Source organism: Hyperoodon ampullatus (assembly GCF_949752795.1).
Source record: "Hyperoodon ampullatus genome assembly, chromosome: 15".
Taxonomy (NCBI): Eukaryota; Metazoa; Chordata; class Mammalia; order Artiodactyla; family Ziphiidae; genus Hyperoodon; species Hyperoodon ampullatus.
This window is the reverse complement of record NC_136928.1, coordinates 47,216,732-47,241,043: the sequence shown is the minus strand read 5'-3', so window position 1 is coordinate 47,241,043 and position 24,312 is coordinate 47,216,732. Positions and strand designations below refer to the sequence as shown.

Genomic DNA, 24,312 nt, shown 5'->3' with positions numbered 1-24,312 from the left:
TTGTGAGCAGTCACCTGGCCCTTAAGGACCCAGCTCTGAGCACATGCAGCCACTTTGTTCTCCACAGCATACATGGCACCAGCTTTAAGAGCTCATCTCATCTCATCACTGTCCCACTGGGACATGGAAAACGGGCACCTTGTCCAAAAGGCATGTGAGCACTGGATTCAGATTTCTAGGAGGCCACACTTTCCTGTGGGAGGAGAGGGAAGCTATTTCTCCTGGAAGAGGACATCCTTGCAGATATTCCAAGCACACAAGCCAAGCCCTGTGGCTGTCAGAGCTCAGCCAGGGTCAAGGGTGAGAAGGAACTAGCATCAGCACTTAAGTCCCTATAACACCTTCCCCAAAGCAACTGCAAAGGGGAAGGATTGAGGTCCTTAAAGTTGCACCAGAATAAAAAGCTAATGGGTGACCCATGTGCTACCAGGTTCCATCTTGACCCTATGGTGGACCATACGAACTGGCTTCTTCGGTGAGTCCACAGAAGGCCTCATTTCTTTTCAGCATGTGTTCCAGGCTGTCACTAGCAGAAAACTGAGGTGAATCTGAGCAATGCAACTTGTTTTCCCTGGTCTATTGTGAAACGTGTTAAACTGGGGATCAGAAGACCAGCCAGATCTAGAACACTGACTATCTGGCTGGCTGTGCACAGTCTCCTGAGCACATGTCTCTCATCTGTATAAGGAAAGGCTCAGATCAAAGTGTCTCCAAGATCTCTCCAAGCTCTAAGTTCCCAGGATCCTAAGAGCGGGAAGAAAAATTTTAAATAATAGAATTGGTGGGAGGTGAGAAAAACTATGCACAGTAAAACTATGCCCAATGTAGAAGAGATTCCAAAACAAGTACAATGAGTGAAGGAATTAAAAAAAAGAAAAAGAAAACAGAGTTCACTGGTAGGGAATGAAGAAAAACTCTGTGGCAGTCATGGAAGCTGGTCCAAGGGTTATAAGGAAGGAGAAGGAAGAACTTCCAAGCCAAACGTTAGACAGCAGGTCCGAGGCAACTGGGCCTGGGAAGGAAAGGATGTCTCAACGGCGGGGGCAGGAGGGAGTAGTATTAAAACAAAGTGACAAAGGCATTATAGTAAACAGAGGAGACTGAGGCTTATTTCTGCAAAGCCTGGGAATTCAATGGGGACGTCAGGAGAAAAACAATTGTTTCGTATCTCTAAATGTCTTTCAGTTCTTATGTGGGAAACGGAGTAACAAAAATGTTAAGTCTTACTTTTATGTACTCAGAGCCCGACTGTCTCTGTTCGGTACCATGACAATTGCCTCCAGAGTGATCTCTTTCCTCAGCCCATCCTCTGCACTGAAGCCAAAGGAATGAGTCTCAAGCGCACCGTAAACTCCACTCTCCTGCTTAAAAAACCCTTAATTCTCTCCTCTTCACCTTCTGCCATGACCCTTAGGGCCCTTCTGAATAAGCAAATCACCTTGCTTCCTTCTGGGAAGCTATGAGAGCCTTCCAGCCCACAGCCTCCTTCCCAGAGACCATCATTTTTTTTTTTTTTTTTTTAAGTTCATGTTTTATGCCGTGCAAATCTACCTCTGGGTTTACAGCTACTCGGTCTGAGGAAGTGGGCCTGACCACAAGCAGCAGGGCAAAAGCCCATGCAGTTGTGTTCTAGACAGGTCCACTCACCATATTAGAGCATGTTTTGGGGGGAATCTGAAAGTGAGAGGAAGAGGAGAGTGGACAGAAGTGGAAACGCACACAGGAGCAAAAGCAATAGGTAGAAGCCATGAGGCAGAAGCCAAGAGCAGGAGAGACCAGGAAGCGGGAGAGGAGAGAAAAAATGATCTAAGTGGGAGTAGACACAGCAGAGAGAGGTCGGTGGTGCAGCCCTGAATTAGGGAGCAGTGGGCACTTGTATCCAAGGGAACATGTAGAAGGGTTGCTCTTGGGATTCCAGTATGACTATTAGAACAAAGTTTTTATTCTCTGTGTGGTCTCGTTGTTCAGCAGCTGAAAGGATGTCTTGTCTCTCTTACTTCCTAATGGATCCTTAAAATAATCTCCCATTAACTGAAGTAATGTGAGTAAATCTCTTTCCCTTACACACCGAAAAAAAAAAAAAAAGAAAGAAAAAAATCTAACAAAGATAGCCTAACCAACAGGACAGACAACACGTTCAATGCCATCTCCTGCTTTAAGGCTAAGCTCAAAGTCAGACTCTTCTCTGAAAGTTTCGTATTTGAGTAAATTATCTGGGCAAGGCAAGCAGGCTATCAGATATTACATGGCTGAGTACACAAAGCTTGGGTATATTTAAACATGATCAGGGTTTTGGAATATAATCTGGATCACTGATTTATTGCAGCAATGATTTGTCTAAAACACTGAAGGGTAGAAAAAGGTGGGATATGTGGTCTGTTCAGGACTGAAGAGGGTACGTAGCTGAGTAACAGAGACTGATGTGAGATCAAGATGAAAAGAGCAGGAATGCTATTCATCCTCAAATCTCTGCTTAGAGATTGAGTCTATTTGAAATGACAGTCCTAGTCCAGTTGTCTCTGCTTAGGGGAGCTCTTAGTGGCTTGGAAGCAGGATAAACAATAGCAAGTGTTTGCTTTCAAGGTAAGATTTAAGGAGGGATACAAGGAAGGTTAACAAGCACACACTAGTCATGGTGGTAGGAAGGGAAGAGACAAGATGGTAGGACAGAGGGAGAGCTCGCTCAGAACCCGTAGGGCCGAGGAATTGGGGTATGAGAGAGAAAACAAAGGGCAAAGCTCTGCCTGGGCTGACCTAGATGTATGTGGCCTATGAAGGAATTATTCACTTTTAAGTAATTTTGCTAAGTGGCCACCTGAGGGCACTGTATCCTCTGTGCCTAGGAATCGTTCACTTTTCCCTCACAAAGTAAATTTTCCTCAATTTGCTGAAGGATAAACTTAATAACGTCTTAAGGAAGGGGACCCATGGAAGATGGGGGCCAAAGACAATCCTTCCCCCCATCTTTGCTCTTGAGCTAGATTAACGAATGAGCAAGACTGACCTCAATTCAAGTCCCTGGGTAATTTCAAGGATTAAATAAAATAAGCTCATTTAAATCTATTTAGTGTCTAGTAGGGAATCAATGCATATGAGCTCCTTCCCATATACATACACATGCAAACATACACTTTTGTCAAATACAGGAACAAGAGAAGGAACAACAGGAAGAGTTACACCAACCCCTTCTCTCTCTAAAGGGGCCAGGACTCAGAAGTCCCACATTGAAAGTAAGTACAACTGTGCTAGGCAATCATTGCAGAGCAAACTGCTGCTGCTCTTTCCACTGCGCGCTGCAGCTTGTACATAAAAGCCAGAGGGGATGCAACGCAAACAGCTGGTAAATAAAGATGAAAGCAAAACTGTGTCAGCGGGAAGAGACACACAACCCCCTGAGAACGCGGCAGTGTCACGAAAGACAATTTGAACAAGGTCACCCGCGTGGGATTCCTCGTCTCAGAGAGATCATTAGGCTCTTGCCTATTTCTGACTACCTTCTTCCGAGTCAAGCTGGGGAATGGGATAAGCGGCCCCTAGCTTGCACATTCCACACTAAACTCCTGTCCATATAATGAAACAGAGCCACAAACAAAGGCATGCGTTATCCTAAAGGCTAACTGTGGAATTTTAGTTGGGCGAAAACAGAGTCCACTTCCCAGCGCCCGTGGAGCCTGTTGAGGCTTTTTCCCCCCGGCTCCCGCTTCCCATATGGCAGGTTTTGCGGCCTTATGCTGCCCTCTAGCGTCTTTTTCCGGTATGGTAACATGAGAAATACAAGCAAGGATCCTGAAGCAACCAATGTCACTTTGGCCCAGGACTAGTAAAACAAAACAAAACAAAAGTGAAGTTCTAACATAAAAGCAAAACCAAATTTTGTACTAAAATTCGAAAGTGAGTTAAATTTGGCCTCGACATAGACATTGCATTCATTCAGGGCTCTGAAACTCAGCATCTAGATTAGTGAGTGCCCTTTAAAAATGCAGAAGACCTGGCCTTCCCTGTAGTCATTCTCAAATGATCCCTGCCTCAGTATGTCTGAGGGGGTTGCAGAAATTTGCACCTCAAGAACCCCACCATAGGACTCTGATGTAGTTAAATAGGTTGACCTCACTCTGAGAAGAACTAAAGATTATGGCAGTGACCTTACACAGAGTGTGGAATAAATCTGATAATTTTAATTCAATAAGGGCCATAAAATAAAACCATTGTCCAAACTCGGTCACCTCTCATCGTTTCTGCATTGAGAGTGGCTGACTCCTACATGACTAGCATGCAAAGGAGACAGTGCTGTTAAATTCAGAGTGAAGAGTTCCTGTCTATGGTCTCCTGCCTCATTAAGCTCCCCTAATTCCAGGGGGCGGCATCCAGGTGGGAAGGAGAAACAATGCCTCGTCGCGCTTACTCATCCTTCAGGTATCTCTGAAACATTCCTTCCTCTAATATTCTACCTGGTGACGCCACATACTTTTCAATGTCCTGATGACGGGAATCCTGTTCTCTGTCCTGTCAATGTTCCCTCGGTGTCAGTCTTCTCCTTGGGACAGAAAGCTTCTTCTTTTTTTTTTTTTTTGCGGTACGCGGGCCTCTCACTGTTGTGGCTTCTCCCGTTGCGGAGCACAGGCTCCGGACGCGCAGGCTCAGCAGCCATGGCTCACGGGCCCAGCCATCCCGCGGCATGTGGGATCCTCCTGGACCGGGGCACGAACCCGTGTCCCCTGCATCGGCAGGCGGACTCCCAACCACTGTGCCACCAGGGAAGCCCCCAGAAAGCTTCTTGTTACAGGAAGCCTGCCGCCCTCTTCGCACCTGTGCTCTCCACTCTGAGCACAGCGTCAGTGCTCGGTAAACACTCCTCATCTGACCAAGGCCCCTGGACCCACACACCAAAAGGCGGTGCTTGTGGAAGCTGGGAGATGTCCACCCCAGGACCATGCTCTCTTCTCAGGCTCCCTCGAGTTGGGGACACACATGGCAAGGGGGCTTCTTGGGGTTATTGTTGTCACTGGATCACACATCCAATTGATGAGTTCACAGCTTTGACTTTTTTTTTTTTCACTTCAGTCAGAGAGAAGAAAGAGGTGTAGACTATAAAACAGCATTTCCTTTGAATTTCATTTTACTTTATGAGCTAAGCTATTAGATTTGTAGGTACAAACAGGCTCTCTTTGAAGTTAACAAGAGGCCCACTCTGAGAAGGGAGACAGCCATCACCACACATTTTATGTGTTAGACAAATATAGTACTGGGATTGTAAATATATTCTGCAATTACAGAAAGTGAAACCCTTTTCTGTCTTCTTTCACCTTACTCACAGCTTTTTTTTCCCTCTAGAAAGAATTCTGTTGGGTTTTCTCTTTCCAGTTCCCTAACTCCCCTATGCATTTATCTTTTAAATCAAAGGGAAAGAGCCCATCAGTACAAATGAACAGCTCTTGCCAAGCAAAAATGATGACCATGATGATTCCTGCAGGGCTCTGGAATGCACCCAATCAGCGCAGAAGGAGCAATGGAGGGGCCATGTGTCAGAACTGGGGTTATGTTTTGCTCTGCTGAAGTAGTTGTTTTAACCCTGGGCAAGCCATTCAAAACTCAGATTTCCTATATTCATAATGAAGCGCTAATAACATCTTGTCCAATGCTTGTTGTTGTGTTAAATGAGATGGATATATGGACATGCTCTTAGCGAGTCACAAAGAGCCATTCAAATAGAAACTTCTGTTATTTTCCATTATTGACATGTTTTCTAAGTATTTTGTCTTGCTCACTTGAGAAATCAAGTATCAATAAGGAAGGAAATGTAAAGCAATTATACTCCAAAAAAGATGTTAAATAAAAAAAATAAGGAAGGAAAAAGTCTGTTAAGACTTCCTTAGCAGCTACTGAAAGAACATTCCCATTGGTGTTTGTGGGTGTTGGGAGGGATTCACCATTGGAGACACAGGGTATAAGCCAGCCTCAGACCCCTGTTGGTGAGAGGCTCTCTAAGTATCTAGGAAACCTCACCAAGAAGAGAAAACTAATAAGCTCTAGAGGAAACTCAGTAGGTATCTGGTTACCTTGACTCCAAATCAACTAAAAGCTGTTGGGACTAAAGAAACTTGCAAACGCCTACTTTTCTTTATAATATCAAGACTAAGATACATTCTTCTCACTCCTTACATTTTACTCATGCATGCATTCTTAGGTGTTGCATTTTCTGAGCTGCTATTAAAAATATGTGTTTCTGCCACATTAAACGGGGAGCAGAGGCTTGTGTGTTGTATTATTAATTACATGTTGGAGATGAAATTCTGGTCAGTCTTTGCAGAAGGTACCCACACCCGCCCCCCAAAGCAAAGGATGTGCCACAGGAGCACAAACCATGTGGGTTCCTGCCTGCTGCTCTGACTCTGTGCACTTACTTTTAAGGTCCAAGTTCCTGGCTCCCGCTGTGATTTGCGTTGTGATTTTCGTGTCAATCTTTACAGTGTGGAGGTTGCTGGTGTCCCTTGATATCATCACGTTGTGCCACTGATTGTCATTGAGAGGTTTGTTTGAGCTCCCTTTGATGAGGTTAGCACCATTTCCCAAATCAAACACGTAATGTAAGTACCTGGGAAAAAAGGGAAGGTGGAAAAGTGCCATCACTTTTTGAATTTCTGATGGAGTCAAACTACTTATTACCAACAGATCTCTTTTTCAGGTGGTTGCATCCTTGCTAGAAGTCATGAGAGTGAGTTGTGTAGAAGCTCAACTAACAAGAGGGTAAGAAACACTACTGTTTCAGCAAGGAGGATTATTCATTGTCTTCAATACAGGAAATAGTGAAAATATTTTTAAAATTGTGGTCCACATTCCACTTCATCGCTGTGGAAGATAAATATCTGTCACTACTCGTTCCCTACTTCCACCACTCTGTCCATCCTTTGCCAACCACACAGAACTGGTGATTCTCAGCTTCCTGCACTTGTTTCCCGCCATCTTGAATGCCTATTTCTCTATGGGAAATGTGCACTCATCCTTCAAGACCAGCTCAGGTAGCCACTCCCGGACTCATAGGTTTTCCTAATTTTGCTAAATAATCTCCTGAACCTTTGCCCAAGATCATATTAGGAAACTTCCTGGTGCTTTTCTGCTAAATTTATTGTGTTCACCTGTATCCCCTCGGGTTGTGTGCATCTGTGTGCCTTGGGGTTGGTGGAATCTGAAGTATGCACAGGAGTGGCAAGGAATATACATATATATATATATATGTGTAAACTAGTGTGTGGCATATTATCTAGCCAGTTGTAAATGGGCAATGATATTCACCAACTGAATGAATACCTAAATCAATTAAAAGATATCAAATGTTCATCACAGTTTCAAGGAAATGTCATAAAAATCTTTCTGAATTCTTCAAGAAACTCTGACATAGAATTAAACTTCAGTTAAATGGGATTTTGTGGAGTTGAAGTAATCTGCTTGCATGAATTAGCTATTTAACTTAGCCGACAAGTGTAGAAATTCTTTTGTGGAATTACCATGTGCGTAGTAAAGAAATCCACATTTGAAGAGTAAGACTTATGGAATGCCTACAATAAATTAGAACTTGACACTATTTGTACCTTATGTATGGAAATGTAGATATAAAAAACTGTACTGAATCCCTATTAACTTTATAAGATACCTAAAAAGTGGTTTAAACAAATGCAATATTTGCAAACCACCTTCCCTGCCCACCACTTTCTGTTTAATGTATAATTGTGGAACTTGAGGTTCATGTTCATAAAGCTCTGTTTGTCATTGAACGGACCTGTACTTACCCTTTAACTAATTCAACCACAATAAAGTCGTTTCCATCCCCACTGTTATACAGAATTAGTCCATCTAGGGATGTTGTCTTGAACTGGAAAAAAAGATGCATAGAAGTGTAGGCTTGCAACGTAGCTAAGGCAACATAGCTCGATTTGGTCTTGAAGGTGACAGGGTCTGCTATGATGTTTCTGAAGCCAAACCTGGCATTGAGCTCACAATAATCTATGTCGCCATTTTTACACAAGTCAATGTATGCCATTCCATTAAATGTCAGGCTCTGCAGGTGTCCAATGAAGTTGGAGGGAACAGAAGACAGATACCGGCGTTCCGTGATGATGCCAGTCTCTATGTTATGAAACTCCAGCCTCGTATGATCCCCTGCCATTTGACCTAAAAGAGGAGATGGTATATTATTATTTTCTGCATCTGAAGGGCACTTTCAACTTTAGACTTCCATAGTAATATCACATTTTAAAATGCAAGGATCTACAGACCTCCTTGATATTCAGTTATGTATAGTAAAAACGAGAAATGACCTTACATGGTGAGGCTGAATTACTTAATAAAACTTTTTTAGGTCAAGTTTTAATCTCTGTCCAAATTTTAGTCTTAATAAAAATGATCCTCATTAACTAAAGTTGCAGAATTTTTTAAAACTAGAAGAAATAATAAAGGAAGGAAAAAACGAAGAAAGGAAGGGAGAAAGGGTAAGAGGAAGAAGAGAGAGAAAGGAAAAGGAAGGAAGGGAGGAAGGGAGGGAGGGAGGGAATGGAGGAGGATGAGGGGCAATGACTATCCTAAATCATCCCAGTAGAAAGTGATACATCCCAGCTCCATGGTGATGTGACGTTTGTCTTTATAAAGAATGTTCTTCAAGAAAAACAAAAAGTAACTGTATATTTTCCTATATTAATAGAAATAATGAAGAGCTGCTGACTATTCTTCCAATTACGAACCATGAAAATGTGTTTGAAGTTAAATATGTACTTTTCACCTTCCCTTTTCTATACTGAATAATTCTGTCTTTCCTAGACCTAGTCTCCCAATCACAAAGAATTCCTCTTGATCTCTTCTGGCCCTCTGCCATTTTCCTTGCACTTAGGTTTTTGATACCTAAATTGAGCACAACATACCAGTTCAAGGCATGCCCAATTTTAAGAATACCAGTAAAATTATTCCACATTACCACAAAGTATAATCTTCTATTAAACACCCTAGTGTGAAGCTTGGTTGCCAATTTATTTAGTGGTTCACTCTTCAACTCAACCCCATTCCTGTTCATCCTGCCATATTACTCTGCCAACCCCATTAAAAGCCTACTTAGTCCCGTCTTTACCTCTAGAGTGATCATTGTACCTACCTGCAAGGTTGAAGGGGTTGAAGTCAAAATTAACAAAGATGTGAACTTGCTTTCTAAAGCACAGCGGTAAAGTACTCTTATCATTGCTAGTGATTCGCTCCCGGCATCTTGTTCTTGTCTAATTAAACTGTCATTCACTTTCTTCAGAAACTCAAAAAGGTCATTTAAATTGCAGTCAAGTTCTTCCAGGTGTTAGCTTCACTACTCAGTTTGGCGTAATTGGAAATTTTATCGAGCTTACCCTATCCCATCATCCCTGATATTAATGAAAATATGAATTAGAGCCAATCCCAGTCTCAGCCCTGGGAAGATGCACTGAACCTTCTTCCCAGGTGTAATAAAGATTGAGGCCCTTTGTGGGCCTGCTTCAACCAGTCTGACAGGTTTCCATCTCTTTAGAAAAAACAATAAAGTACTAGGTGGCATTTTAAAGGAAACACCTGTAATTAAATCATAAAAGGCATACTTTTTTTTTTTTCCAGTACGCGGGCCTCTCACCGTTGTGGCCTCTCCCATTGCGGAGCACAGGCTCCGGACATGCAGGCTCAGTGGCCATGGCTCACGGGCCCAGCCGCTCCGCGACACACGGGGCCCCCCCCCGACCGGAGCACGAACCCGTGTCCCCTGCATCGGCAGGCGGACTCCCAACCACTGCGCCACCAGGGAAGCCCTAAAAGGCATACTTTTTGTTGCACAAGAAAAATTGCCCACATACTTAATTGATTTTGATGTTAACAAACTCATTGGTATAAAAAACTCTCCCCTGAGCTGTACTTAATGCTCCTTAATTTCCATACTCTTTACTAGTCCTTGATCCTGACAACGCAGTCCTGTCATCCCTTGGCATGTTCTCTTTTCAGTTATTAGTTTGTTCTGATTCCTTCTCTGCAAATGTGTTTTTTTTAATACAAAAAATAGCACTGTAAACAGTTGTCTCTCCTCCCTCCTCCCCACTGTACCTCCTTCTTGTCTATCCCAAGCAAAAATACTATTAAATCCTTAGCAATTCTGGTTTCTCGTATGACATCACTTTTCTCCCCTTCTTCAGTTCTTTTGTTCAGTGACCTCAATACTAGTCTGTGTGGAACTACCTCTTGGGTAGCAAATAAAATTAGCCTTTAATAATTTTCAAATATAAATCACTAGAGACACCAGTAACATTGAATTAACAAGCTAAATAGAATGAAGAATATGCAAAGCTGAAAAGAATTACTTGGGCTTTTCTATCTCCTTGTGTTATTTTACCTTTTTCATTATATTAAAATTTGAGTCTTAACTTGGTAAACCCACCCTGACCCTGAAACTGTCATGTTTTCTTCTTAAAAGCTACATTAATGAACCAACTGACAGTAAGAGAATATCCAGAAAAAATATGTCTAATACTTGAAATAAAATATTACTCCAAATTGTCCAGTTCTTGGCAGCTCTGAAATAGGGAAGCACATTTTGTTCAGCAGAACTGAGAAAGAAGTTCAGTGATAAAAAATAACATGTATTGTCTGTTTTCTTTTCTCAAAGGAATAGAATATGTGTTCAGAGCATACATAATAAAAAAGTAGTAAAAAAGCACTGGAGCAACCATGGCCCAGTTACAAGAAAAATCATTATGGCCCATGTTCAAGAGCCTATTCTTTCCTTAATAAGCATATATAAATTGCATTGACAGTAATGGCATATATGTTTGCTCATGAAGGAGAATTAGCACCTAAAAGCCATTGTCCACTGCCTAATAAAACATTTACTGCTGCCTTTTAAAAATCCTTTTTTCCTCAGAATTTATCCCCATGTTTAAGCCTCAGTTGGCAATGTAGCCACCTCTACTATTGTATACATATATCGACTACGAAAAAATAAAGGATGATGTAGGAGAAATATTTTTAAGGCTCCACTCGTTAAAAAAAATGCAGCATCTTTCCTAGAGATTTACTGGAAAAGGAGAATTTGAAATTAACAGAATGCCTCTGATCAGTGTCTGGGGCATCCAGATTGATGATAATCTCCAATAAGAAACAACCACCTGGGTGGTGTGTTTGCACAGAAATCTCAATTTTTAAATCAAATCTTTCTACCAAAACAGATAGCAAGATTTTATGCTGAGCCTTGCTCTGAGTTGGGTTAAATTTCTGCTGCAGAAGAAAATGACCACCCCTCCCCAGCCTTAGATCCACTTGTTAATTCACTGAAAGGTATTGAAAGTTACTGAGTGTGTAGTATACGTATAAGGCAGGTGCTGTATTAGGCAATTAAGAAATAATGTTGACAGAAGCAGACTTAGCTCCTGTTTTCACAAAATTCATGGTCTATTGGGGTAAGGCAGACGAAACCAGGTAAGAAAATAATGAACTATATGATGATAAAACTCAGAAAATGCCATGAATTTGATGAACAGCATGCTGGGTTGGTAAATATAGAAGGGGGGCAAGTACCTGAGTGGATATTTAAGTTAAATTTGAAGAACTAAAAGGAGAAAGCCATGCTAAGAACTGGAGAAAAGGAAGGCGGAGGTGGATTCCAGGAAGGAGAGACAGATGAACAGAGGCTCTCAGGTAAGAAAAACCCAGAGAGTGTGGCTGGAGAGTCATGAGTAAGTGAGGTTAGTGCTCAGATGAGATGGGAAGAAAAGTCAGGGGTCAGATGTCACAGTGCCTCCTGATTCTATTAGGAGCTATTGAAGGCTTTTAGGCAGACATAAGACATGAGTCTGTGTGTGTGTGTGTGTGTGTGTGTGTGTGTGTGTGTGTGTGTGTGTGTGTGTGTGTATTTGATCTCTCTGTTGTGGATATAATAGATTGTAGACAATACGAAGTAGAGTGTTTATAGAAGAAATGGAAAAAATGGACAAAATAAGATAGTCTCGCCAATATAACTGCAGGATTTATCAATAATGTACAGAATGATGGAGAAGGGGGAAATAATGCTGGCCCCAGCTTCCAGGCTTGGGTAACTGGATATACAGTGAATAGTGTTCAACAAAGGACACACATACTAACATACACACACATACAGAACACACAATTCCAGATATTTTAGACAGACTAGGTGATATGTTGAAACCCAAGGACTCCCTACTTAGGGATCCCATACAGTGTTTAGAACATTTTCTCATCTGAGTTCTGGGGAATCTCTCTCTTCTTGGGCTTCTTTGCTGGCAACTGCTTACCATCATGAGCCTTGGTGAGGTTCAGACATTCCCGGGAATGACCTGAGTATGTACTGTCCTGTATTCAACAAATACTTGACTTAACAGTATATATAACTCTGATTTAAAGATGTGGTCAAATGTAGGCCTTTGCATGAAGAGTTTCCAGCGCTTTCCTTTAAAATGTTTTATTGTTCAGTGATTTCTGAATTTGCTGTAAAATTTAATAAGAAATGTGTATTGCTTTCCTGATTCATGGCTGGCTTCATGTGGCCATGAGAGTGTTTGAAAAAATCTCATTCCAAACTGAAACCTCAATGGCAAGGTTCCATTGCATATTTGGAAAACTTTTTTATGCTATATAAGTCAAGGCAGACTTTTTATTCTTATGAATTATTGACTTTCATAAGATCTTTGGCAACACATAATTTCCCAAATATGAATCACCCTGATGCCAATTACTGTGAAAAACAAAACACAAAACATTGTCTTTAGTTCTGAGAAGCAAGATGCTGGGAGCTGGGGGAACAGAAGAGGTGGGGTGGAGTACTGGAGGGAGAATATGCATAATTTGTGTGAATCATCAATGTTTACTCAGTTTATATGCCCATTCATCTTTGAACTCTGAGAAAGAGCAAGTTGGTTTCCACAACTGAAAAAACTTTCAACTCCTACACAACAGAGAGAGGATAGAATGTAATTTCTGCTCTAAGGCCTTGGCAGTTTTGAGACAGAGTAAATGGCAGGCTAATTTACTGAAATGCTGGTTTATATTTTGTTCTCCCTTCAGTTCTAAGAAACTAGCCAAGTTCCTTGTAGCACTTTGCCTCAAAGGCTTTTACTTGGCAGAAAGTGGAAGACAACTTTCTGGAAAACAACACTTTTTCTAATCTTTTCTGAAGGCCTAGTTTGCAAGGTGTTCAAGAAAGGAAAAAGAGGGCTTCCCTGGTGGCGCAGTGGTTGAGAGTCCGCCTGCAGATGCAGGGGACACAGATTCGTGCCCTGGTCCGGGAAGATCCCACATGCCGCGGAGTGGTTGGGCCCGTGAGCCATGGCCGCTGAGCCTGCGCGTCCGGAGCCTGTGCTCCACAACGGGAGAGGCCACAACGGCGAGAGGCCCGCGTACCGGAAGAAAAAAAAAAAAAAAAAAGAAAGGAAAAAGAAATGAGCAGAATGCATTCGAGGGCAGAACTAGATGAGGCAATTACCACTGACTAGGAGAGAGAGATGACCGTCGGTGGGATTTAGCAGTACTGAGTGCCAGCATCCTGCTCTCTGGTCAGGTTCAGGGTTTCAGAGAGAACTGATGAGGTAAACCTTGGTGGACTGAACCACAGCTCTTCAGCGACGGGAGTCAGCAAAGACCCTTTGCCTCACCTAGGACAGGAGCAACAGGCTTCTTATCGCTTAAAGGACAAACTTGGAGAACTGTCTTTTTTGGTGAGAACCAGTGAAGACAGAAGCCAACAGGAGCTTCTGCATGATCCAGGGTGTGGGTGGGAGTGGGGGTGATGGCACATGACTGATTAAATATCCTGTAACCCCAGAAGAAAGGCCTAAGGTCTGATTTAAATTGATTTAAGGTCAATTAATATATGTGCCATCTCTTGCACCCCTGAGTTGGTGGACTAAGACTCATAATTTTTTTTTTTCTTTTTTTTTTGTGGTACACAGGCCTCTCACTGCCGTGGCCTCTCCCGCTGTGGAGCACAGGCCCTGGACGCGCAGGCCCAGCGGCCACAGCCCATGGGCCCAGCCGCTCTGCGGCATGTGGGATCTTCCCGGACCGGGGCACGAACCCGCGCCCCCCGCATCGGCAGGCGGACTCCCAACCACTGCGCCACTATGGAAGCCCTAAGGCTCATAATTTTAATAATACCTCCTGGAAAAAAAAAATCTGTTAAACAAATGTGTTTGTCATCCAAATTTGGCAATTTTGAAAGGGAATTCCTTTTCTTTCAGATCATAATTGAAACCTTACCAATGGCCTATGGATTCCTAATGAAGTCTTAGGTGCCAGAGTTTCCCAGTATTAACCAGCCAAGGAGACATGGGTGACTTCACCGTGAAGAAACAGTGCATGCCCAGGAGGAGAAGAGTGGAAACATGTGACATTAACTTAGGAATGATCCCCCAACAGAGTCAATTCTGAGTTCTCCTTTGAATCCATCACTTATTTGTTCCTATATCGATAAGCCAACTACATCCATATAAGTATCTGTTAACTCTGCTTCCTAACATTATGATTGCTGGTGAGAGATAAATGCACAACCATTTAAGTAACAAAGGAATGATGTATTCACTGGAAGTTGAAGAAAGCAACTGACTAATATAGAATATAACTATTCATTTAGAAGTTTGGCAGGAATCTATGCGATTGAAAAGATGTATCTTAAATTTTAATGAAAATTAGATGGCAATTCATTTAGGGAACATTTCTGGAATTTTCTGTTACAATGATCATTTTCATACTCTACTCATCACTTCCTAATTCACAATGTGTTGCCCTGATTTTAAAAGCATGCTAATGTTCTACACACGACTGTAATTAAATACTTAAGAATGGGAGGGAAAAAACGAAGCTGAAATAAATAAAACAAATTGTATTTCAAATGACTACTATAACTACAGTAAAGGGAAAGGAAGGAAAAGGAAAGGAAAAAACGAAGAAAGGAACTAATCAAAGTTATTTATCAACTTAGCATTTGACCAGACACATTAAATCTTAGGCAGTAAGGACTGAGAAGAATCACAAACTAATCATGAATTGTTTTCAGTCTGTAGTACTCGTGGTAGTGTGGGCAATTTAAAGCAATTCTGAAACTATTGTAGATGTATGACTGGATTGAGCAAATGAGAAAGTGACATCACTGGGAGCCAAGATTCCACCTTGGAAGAAGGGATATGAAAACATAGAATGGGGGAGTCAAGAAACGATGCTGTAGATATGGAGGTGCTAGTGGGAACTCATGTTTTCTAAAATACGTGTATATTCATTTTATGTGAATGTGTAATTGATATGTATGTATGTACATATTTATGTGGAGAAACCTGTTAAGACATATATATATATGCAGGTATATGTATATATGCTTGAGTATATTTCCTATCTTAGTCTCCTGAAAAGGTCACGAAGCAGCACTGAGCATATCGATAGCAACCACTTAGATCTTGGTCTGTAATATAATTCTCCACTAAATGGAATGTAAATGTCTGATTCCAAGGCTGAGGCATGGCAGGTAAAAGTTGTGCCTGAAATATACTGCTATGCCAGAAAGTGAGGAAGTGCTAAAAAAAATGTTGGAGTGGAGGCATGTCACAAGATCACAGAGGCCAACTTCATGGGATTCACAGTGGCCCAAACAGGGACATTTTAAGCACCAAAATAATTAAGTGAAGTAATTATAAACTACTTGAAAATATAGAAACTTGTGGGTCTATACCAATAAGGAAGGAAGGAAGGAAGGAAGGGAGGAAGGAAGGAAGAAAGGAAGGAAGGAAAGAGGAAGATGGTGAGAGAAGGAGGAAAAGAAAAAGAAAAGAAGGGAAAGAAAGAAAAAGAAAGAATGAAGGGATAGCTCTTGTATATGGTAGAATATTAAGTGCTGACTCTAAATGTGGAAAGAGAGATGGAGTTTGAAAATAATCACTTGTATCTACTGTGTTAAAGACTGAATCAGGCAAAATCTTCAGTGGATGATACATCTAGGGCAAATTTTTGATGAAGTACAGATATTTTCATTGTCTTAACATGTCTCACCACAGTTTATTAGTTGTAAGGGAGAAAAACATACTGTTCAGTGGAGAAACTGGGCAACATGTTGACCAAGCATTAAAATCATGAGTCAAGGACATGGACATCATTTCCCTCCACATGGGATACAGTAAGAAGACCACACCATCAACAATGTATTGCATCCAAGAATGCAAAACATGAATATAATCATGGCAAAACATCAGATAAGCCCAAAAAGCGACTTTACATTGATAAAAGGTAGGAGGACTATATATCTTTTTAATTTGTCAATGTCATCAAAGACAAAGAAAGTCTAAAGTAATGTTTTCCATTAAAGGAGGCTAAAGAGATGTGAAAACAAAATGCAATGTCTGGCCCTAGACTGAATGCTCTGATGGAAGCAAAAATGCTACAAAAGACAACATTGAGTCAACTGACAAATGGGGAATATGGATGAGAGAACAGATAAAACTATAAAGCAGAAACTAACACACCATCGTAAAGCAATTATATTCCAATAAAGATGTTAAAAAAATATTGTATCAATGCCAAATTTACTGAAGTTGGTGATTCTTTGTTCTGTAAAGGGATATCCCTATTTTTAGAAAATGCACACTGAAGTATTTAGAATGAAGGGCTATTAAGTATATAACTTATCCTCAGTTGGTTAAGAAAAAAATGAGATAGTGAAAATGTCAAAGCAAATAGGACAACACGCTCACCATAGTAAAAGTATATCAGTGTTCTTTGTACTTTTTTACTTTTGAATTTTTTTGTAAATTTGAAATTATTTCTAAACAAAACTTTTTAAAAAATGTGTTGCACCAGTCTTTTGTTTCTATACCTTCTTCATTCACTGTAGTACAGGACTTTACTACTTTACATCCTGAAGTAGTTAGTACATTGCACAGGATTCATTTTGATCAAAAAATATTCTCTTAGCTTACTTTCCAGCTTAAATGCAGCAACTTCCAACTGCCTGAAAACCCATGAAATATGAATTCCTTCATTCGGAGCACTGACCTATTGGCCCCTAAAGGCCATTCTAGCCATGTCAACCGTCCTATGGTTACATGAAACAAAACAAACCTTCTCTGTTCCCTGAACATAAGTCTGTCTAGCCCCATCTAAGCCATACTTCCCTGTGTGGAATGCTCTCCCAGATACTTTTATCTTCTGCATTATCCTTTCTTTACAGCCTAGTTCAGATATTATCTATTGCTTTAAGCTATTCCTGAAACCTTTAAGCTCTTCTGAACCCCAAGAACATGAATTGTTTACTCAACTGTTTAGTACATTACATGCTACCCTACATGATCAGTCATCATGTGATTTTGATATGTGTGTATATATTATCCTCATAAAATCATGTTATGTCTGGGAAAGTATTCATCATAGAGTCATACATATATTAGGATATTAATAAATATAAATAAATGACCCATGAGTCAAAAAGCAAATTTTTAAAAGTTAACAAATAAAATTAAAAAATAAACCTAGGTGCTCCCTCAGTTCTGGTAACAATGGCATTTCAAAGAACATAAGTCACTTAACCTCTTTGAACCTCAGCTTCCTCATCTATGAAGTAAGAATGTATATACCCTATCTACTTCATAGGGCTGTGTGAGATTTGAGACAAACTTAAGGGACTGAAGAATGTTCTACTGTGATTCTCACATGTCCTTGTCCCTGGCAGTTATTTCTTCCCAACCTCTTGCACATGACCTTAGACCCTGTTAATTTCTACCCCTTTTGATAAAACCGAGATTGTCCAAAGAGTGGATGCTAATCTACAGAAACAATTCATTCTTCTTCCAAGAACTGCCTTTAACCAAAACTAGCTGAACTTCAGCTAACACTCCTGCCAAAGCCCTATAAAAATTTGGCCTTCCTTCCCTAAGTTCACACAGTTTCTTTAGAGACTTCTCGTGTTTGGCAATGTTGAATAAAGACTTATGCTAATGGCTCCCTGGTTGATTTCCTTCCTGGGAGAATAAAATGACATAACATAGCAGTGGTTTTTAAATGCCAATCCATGGACAAGCTGCATTAGAGTTCTTCTGAGTGATTTTAAGAAAAAATAATAATAATGATGAGCTCCTCCCACACTTTCTGTGGTGTCTGGTCAGGAATTGATCCTTTGAAAGCTCTTCAGATAATTCTGAAACAAAGTTGCCCCCACGTGTAGAAAAAAGTTTTGGAAAGTCATAAAGGGCTAATGAAATACAAGCTGGTAAGAGATCTATGAGTTGGTAGTTTGCTTCATTTGAACTCAGGAATGATTCTCTTAAAAGTTAAAATCCCATACATGATATTTCTACATTGATACAATCACCTGATCTCTGAGTATGGAAACCCCCTTGAGACTGAATGTAGAACAGACACTTCTCTGCTGCACAAGGGCTGTCTTGTGCCTTGTACTAAAATAATTAACAGGGAGATATTCTCTAAAAAAGAAAAAGGAGCTAATATCCCAGCGGGTCATGTGCTTGAAGTTATTTTCAGCAGAGAGAATAAAGGTGCACCGATTCCTCTTTCATTCGGTTTGCCTATGTCTCCGGGATGCACCTTTATGTGGCTCACCTCAGTCAGGAATCTACAAATCAGGGATTGAACTTGACATTCTTAACATTAGAATTTAACCAACGGAGCTAAATGGCCAAAAATGATCTAATATAGCTTAAAATAAAAAGCAGTTCACCTGACAGAATGCCAGCATATCTATCAATATACCCAGAAGCTAAAAAGTATAACTTGCTGCTGTTCATTGCCGAAATATATAAGAAACAAAGAAAGTGAACAGAACTTGGCATCCAAACAATAACTTCAATATTTTATAAAGCCCTAAGATATTTATCAAGCCATAAAATTAAAATATAACTTCTTTTTGCATTATTAAATGGAAGAGAACATGGCAAAAATTGTTGCTCATTTGAGAGAAAAAACACTTAACATGCTGCTTATTAAATTTACTTGTTGCTGGAAGAACTGGAATAAGGAATGAACTGTGTGTATCAGCTTCAAGTTGTTCACTTGGTTTTCAAAGTCAACTGCAAGAAACAGGAAAGTCTAAAGCTTCAACAAGGCAAAGGTGTTGGGGCTTTACCTGTCATGGCCTGTTGATCATCCACTGTTAACTTTAAACTTTTTCCTCGACGAACCACACGCACTGTGTGCCATTCGTTATCATTGAGGTTATAGCCGGCAAAAAGGGTCTCGGGACCTTTGCCTGTAGAATATGCCAAACAGTCATTATGGACACTCAGAATCAGTCAAGCAAACGAACCTCACAGAGAGTGAGAGAAAGAGACAGAGGAAGGGGGGAAGTGAGGGAGAGGGAGGAGAGAGAAGAGAGAAAGAGGAGAGAAAAAGGAGACAGAGAGAGGAGAGACTGGCTGGATCAATTCTCAAGCCCATTAGAGTCATAGCAAGCAAGGAAAATTACGTTAACAGACATTCAGCTGTAACACTTTAAGATCTTTAACATTACACATTGATCAAAGACAAATGAATTCACCTGTTGTTATAAATAGGCACAGTCAATACAGCATTGGGAAGCCTCCTAAATCTGCACTTTTCCCTCCCTCAGGAATTCTCTGATTTTGCCCTATCACTTTCTTGCTAACGAAGTAGCTAGCAGTCATGAAACCTCTGACCTTGGGGACAGATGTGACCACAGGTCATTAGCTAACCATTTTCAGTGAATGGCACCTGGCTGATTAGACTGGCAAGGAGGCAGCTCTGGGTACGAGACTATGTGATGGCTGCTCTTTGCTCTTACATCATGTACCTCCAATGTTCAACAGCTTCTTAAATGTATGGAATATTGTGTCTGAGAACTAAGTCTGGTGGAGGCACAGACAGTGGGTACAGGTAAAAGAATGGACTCTTAGGAGGTGAAGAAAGTGAAAAAAACACTGCCAATAAAGGGCCGAGTGTTGAGTGGGAGGGAAGAAAAAACAAATGAGATTAAGTAGCAGTACAGAGAAGTGATGCCCAGCTAAGGACCAAAGGAAAGAGGACAAGAAGTGTAACCTACTGGAAAAGCAACCGCAAATGAACCCATGTAAACCTGTGCAAGTTGAATTTAAATTGGCTTAGGACAGAGAGGTTATTTCAGGAGGTATTTTGAAATTATTGAAATGACAAAGTTAGATAAATGTCTCTCTTCCACATAAAAACAAAGGGAAAAAAGAGCTTTCAATAGAACTGGAAATTTTTTTTTTTTTTTTTCAGTACGCAGGCCTCTCACTGTTGTGGCCTCTCCCGTTGCGGAGCACAGGCTCCGGACGCGCAGGCCCAGCGGCCATGGCTCATGGGCCCAGCTGCTCCGCGGCATGTGGGATCCTCCCGGACCGGGGCACGAACCCGTGTCCCCTGCATCAGCAGGCAGACTCTCAACCACTGCGCCACCAGGGAAGCCCAAAAACTGGAAATTTTTTATTAAAAAATAAGCACTGTCAATAATCTTATATTATGATTCATTTAAAAAAATCATGAAAAGTTGTTAATGATACATTTTTTGGTGATAGATTTTGCCCTGTTTTTTAGGTACTGACATTTCTATATGTATACTAAAATAACTAAAGACATGACACTGAGTTGAGTTATATGACTTTCAACTAACTCAGGATCAGGATGGAGTTCACAATTTCTTCCACCAAATTCTATCAGCCAAACCAGCCAATGTCCAAGGACCATAGGAGGATGTACGAAAAGGTCAAAGAGAAGAAGAGAGAAAAATAAATAACTTAGGGAACCAAGTACTAGAAGAAACCTCAGTAGTCGGTCCAACAGGAGATCACTGTTTGCTTTTAATACCACAGGCTATCCAGCAAGCCCGCTGATTTCTCTCTTAGGATATTACTGATGATACAAGTCTGTCTTCCTTGGTTGGGGTTTCTGAGGCTTAAAATGAGCCAGTGACATAAGCTAAATTTTGCAGGATGAACTGCCTCCTATCTTTAAACAGAACCATCATTAAAATTAGTAATCATCTCTTTTTGTTTCTTTAGAGAAGTTAAATTGCATCTGGATACATGAATCAAAACTAGTCTAGACAGAACCGTTTTGAGAGAGTGATCACTAAATATCTAGAGGAAGCCAGTTAGTTCAACAACTGCAAAAATGCTTTGAGACCAATTGCTGAAAGCAAGTTCCAGGATCAAAGGAACTCTTTCTAGTTTCAACAGTGAAGAAAGAAGTGTTTAGAAACTCTGCAGAATCTTATCCTACCAGCAGCAAGGGCCATTCTGAGTTTTGATCTTTGAAAAGAGAATATATCATTTTAAAGCTATTTTTATAGGGCAGATCTTTTTTTCTTAGAAATGTGTGCTTTTGAAGCAGCTTCACTCTCATTCTCTTAATTTAAAAGTGTTTTGTCAAGAAAAAGAAGCATAAGGATGATATCATCATTATACCCCATTCTGGGCTTGATCTTGCAGTAAAATCATAATGCTTCATCTATGAAACAATAATTTCCATAACAACAGGCACAAAACCCAATTAAAAATAACCCTTTGGTTCATGAAAATCTCTGTGGGCCAACTTCGAGCTCATTCCTTGCATTATTAAAAATGTGAAGAGATTAATTTAGGAAGACAGGGTTTGTTTGTTTGTTTTTTAATGCACTTAATATTCTCAGTTCAAAACAATGTTATCTATGCAACATGAAGTGTTGTGGAGAGTGCACTGGACAGGGAATTAAGAATTGTGGTTGCTAGTCCTTAATTTGCTACTAAGAAAGAAGTTAGAGGCTAGTAAATGCTTATTATGTACCAGGCACTTTATTTATTAACTTGTTTCATCTTTACATTATTATCATTTTGCATATGTGAAACCAAAGGCCTAGAAATCTAAAACAACTTGTCCCGAGGTCACACAGCTAAAATGTGACAGAAAAGTGTTCCATCCTAGGTCTGACCTACTCAAAGCCTGCATACCTTCCCCTGCATTATACTGCCTCCCAGCTAATGTGACCTTTAGATAGCAACATGACTTCTTAGTTTCCTCACATCTAAATGAAGAGGCTAGGAAAGTTGCTCTTTGTCATGACTTCCAGCTTGCTCTACAGAACAATCACAATGTTAGGAAATCTTACACGCCTTCTGCATAAGTCATGGTGGAAAGAAATCTCTAAAAAATACACTGTACCTCTACTCAGGGATACTGAAATGGCTGGTACTAAAGACATGATATAGATCAGTTTGGTACTAGATCCACCCACAATCAGCAATTTGCTAAAACGTGCAGCTTCTTGTAGTCTCAAGAAGTCAGACTTACAAAGTGAGGAGATGGTCTAGAGGATGTCTGCAATGCCTTTGAGATCTCACATTCTCGCAAACATTTAAAACACATGTATTTGGTAAAGGAAGATGGCTTAACTGTTGAAATTTTGGAGTTCAGAGCCATTTGTCCCCATGGCAAAATTATAGTCGTTCAAAGCATTAATGATCTGAATTCCTTTTAAGATTTCTTTTTCCTTTTGGGATATCAAAACATGTCTCATTGGTACTAACACCTTACTCTCAGCATTAATGTGAGTGTTATAGAGTGAATATCTACAAAACTGGGGCAGTGGTTTTATTATTATTTTAAAACGTTGGAATTATTTTTTTCTACCTGTAATCACGCATAAAGAATATAAAAATCACATAAAGGGGAAGTTGTTCTGCTGTTAAAAAAGCAGGCTAGCTTGTCCCCCAAGGCATCACCCAGAACCTCTGGATTCTGCAGAACCCTCTAGGGGGCTCATTTCTCCCTTTAGGAAAGTGATGAGTTTCTTTAACAGAAAACTCCAGCAAGGGCTTTTAAAAAACATTTCCAAGTAACCCTTTGCTCTTTAAAGTCAGATTTAAAAATACAGATTTTCTTCACTTACAGATTAAAAAAACTGTTTTTCTAGAACATCATTTATTATACACATCAAGGTCCAGAGTTATTCAAAGCTACCCTTTTTAGTCTATCTGCATTATCAGCCCTTTAGCATGCATTTTCAACACTCCTTTAATTACAAAGTCCAAGTTCATAAGCTCTCTCTTGAAGATTTTATAGGCCATATCCTCTTATGTCAAGTGAGTTACAGAACAGATTGCCTTTCCTTATTTCTATCCATCAGGAAACCAAGATTTAGGATTTGTGCTTAATTTCAGCAACTTGATTCTTTTCTTTCCTTTAAAAATACCCCCTGCATATTGACTTTTCTCCCTAATTATTTAAAATTATTTTTGCTAATCACTTTAAATTCTATTTGAAAGTATTTGGGCATAAGTCAATAAATGAATTTATTTAATGAAGAAAAGAATAGCTTCCAAGGGATGTAGTGATAATTAACCCAACTCCCCCATTTTACAGACAGCTTCATGGGAGGTTAGTTGATATATATGTATATAACATCATTGATGGATTTCAGGTTTGCAAGGGTATTTTTAATCTATTTTAATAGTTGTTTGTTTCCTATTATTTCATGAATATTTCAAATTTATTTCATATTCAAGATGTATATAATAGTAACTTTGGGTCCTTTTGGAAAGAAAGCCTTGTGTGCAAATGTCCTGTGAAGTACTTATATTGGTTTTTTTGAATGTGAGGAAAGAAATATTAAAGAGCAATAGAGAAGAATAAAACAAAGCTAAGAAATCTAAGAAGCAATGTGATCAAAGATGTCTAACAGACTAAAATGACAGCTGTCCCTAGAGCTGAAAGATGGATGTAGCTTGGGAAAATCAAACCCAAACCAATTATATTTTTATTTTTAAAACTTTTAGACTTGAGTGCCACAAAGCTGAGACTCATTACATACCTTTTAGGTAGCTATCTCCCTCTACTGGTATATTTTAAAGATGCTAACTACATAAATGAACCATCTGTATCAGGTACCCTATCTCTCACTATAGTACAAACTAGTTGGTTCTAGCTTCCTTTTCGCTGCCTTAAACATCAGATGTAAGTAATTTCTATTTTATAACTATCTAGTGATTTGAGTAGCTAATCTGTTTACTCAATTAAGCCATTTAAACATGGGGATTCCAACGGGTACTTCTGCAAAGCCACAACCCAGCAAACTGCATAGATAATAGGCAGGTAGGAATCCATTTAGTTTGCCTTCTAGAAATGATCTATCTCCATTTTATTAAGAACAGGTTGTGTCTTTTCAACCACAGCTATGTGGGCTAAAGATGGGCATCACATGAAAGTGGATCCTAAAGTTTCCAAAGTTCTTCTATAAATTAAAAAAAAAGAAAAGATTGGCATTGCCTTATGCATATAAATTGGTTCTATCTTTACACATAACTGTTCAAT

At 40.0% G+C, this 24,312-nt stretch overlaps 1 protein-coding gene across 33 annotated transcripts in view; it reads right to left on the bottom strand.

Moving 5' to 3' along the window:
• NRXN1 (neurexin 1) overlaps positions 1 to 24,312 on the bottom strand; it is a gene marked incomplete at both ends in the record, with an annotated part of 1,144,386 nt that overhangs the window by 568,263 nt on the left and 551,811 nt on the right. For all 33 annotated transcript variants that reach the window (XM_079720554.1, XM_079720542.1, XM_079720558.1 and 30 more), the window contains 3 exons: positions 6,402 to 6,592; positions 7,785 to 8,166; positions 19,118 to 19,240. In XM_079720554.1, coding sequence (XP_079576680.1) covers positions 6,402 to 6,592; positions 7,785 to 8,166; positions 19,118 to 19,240 — 696 coding nt within the window. The remainder of the gene's footprint in view (positions 1 to 6,401; positions 6,593 to 7,784; positions 8,167 to 19,117; positions 19,241 to 24,312) is intronic.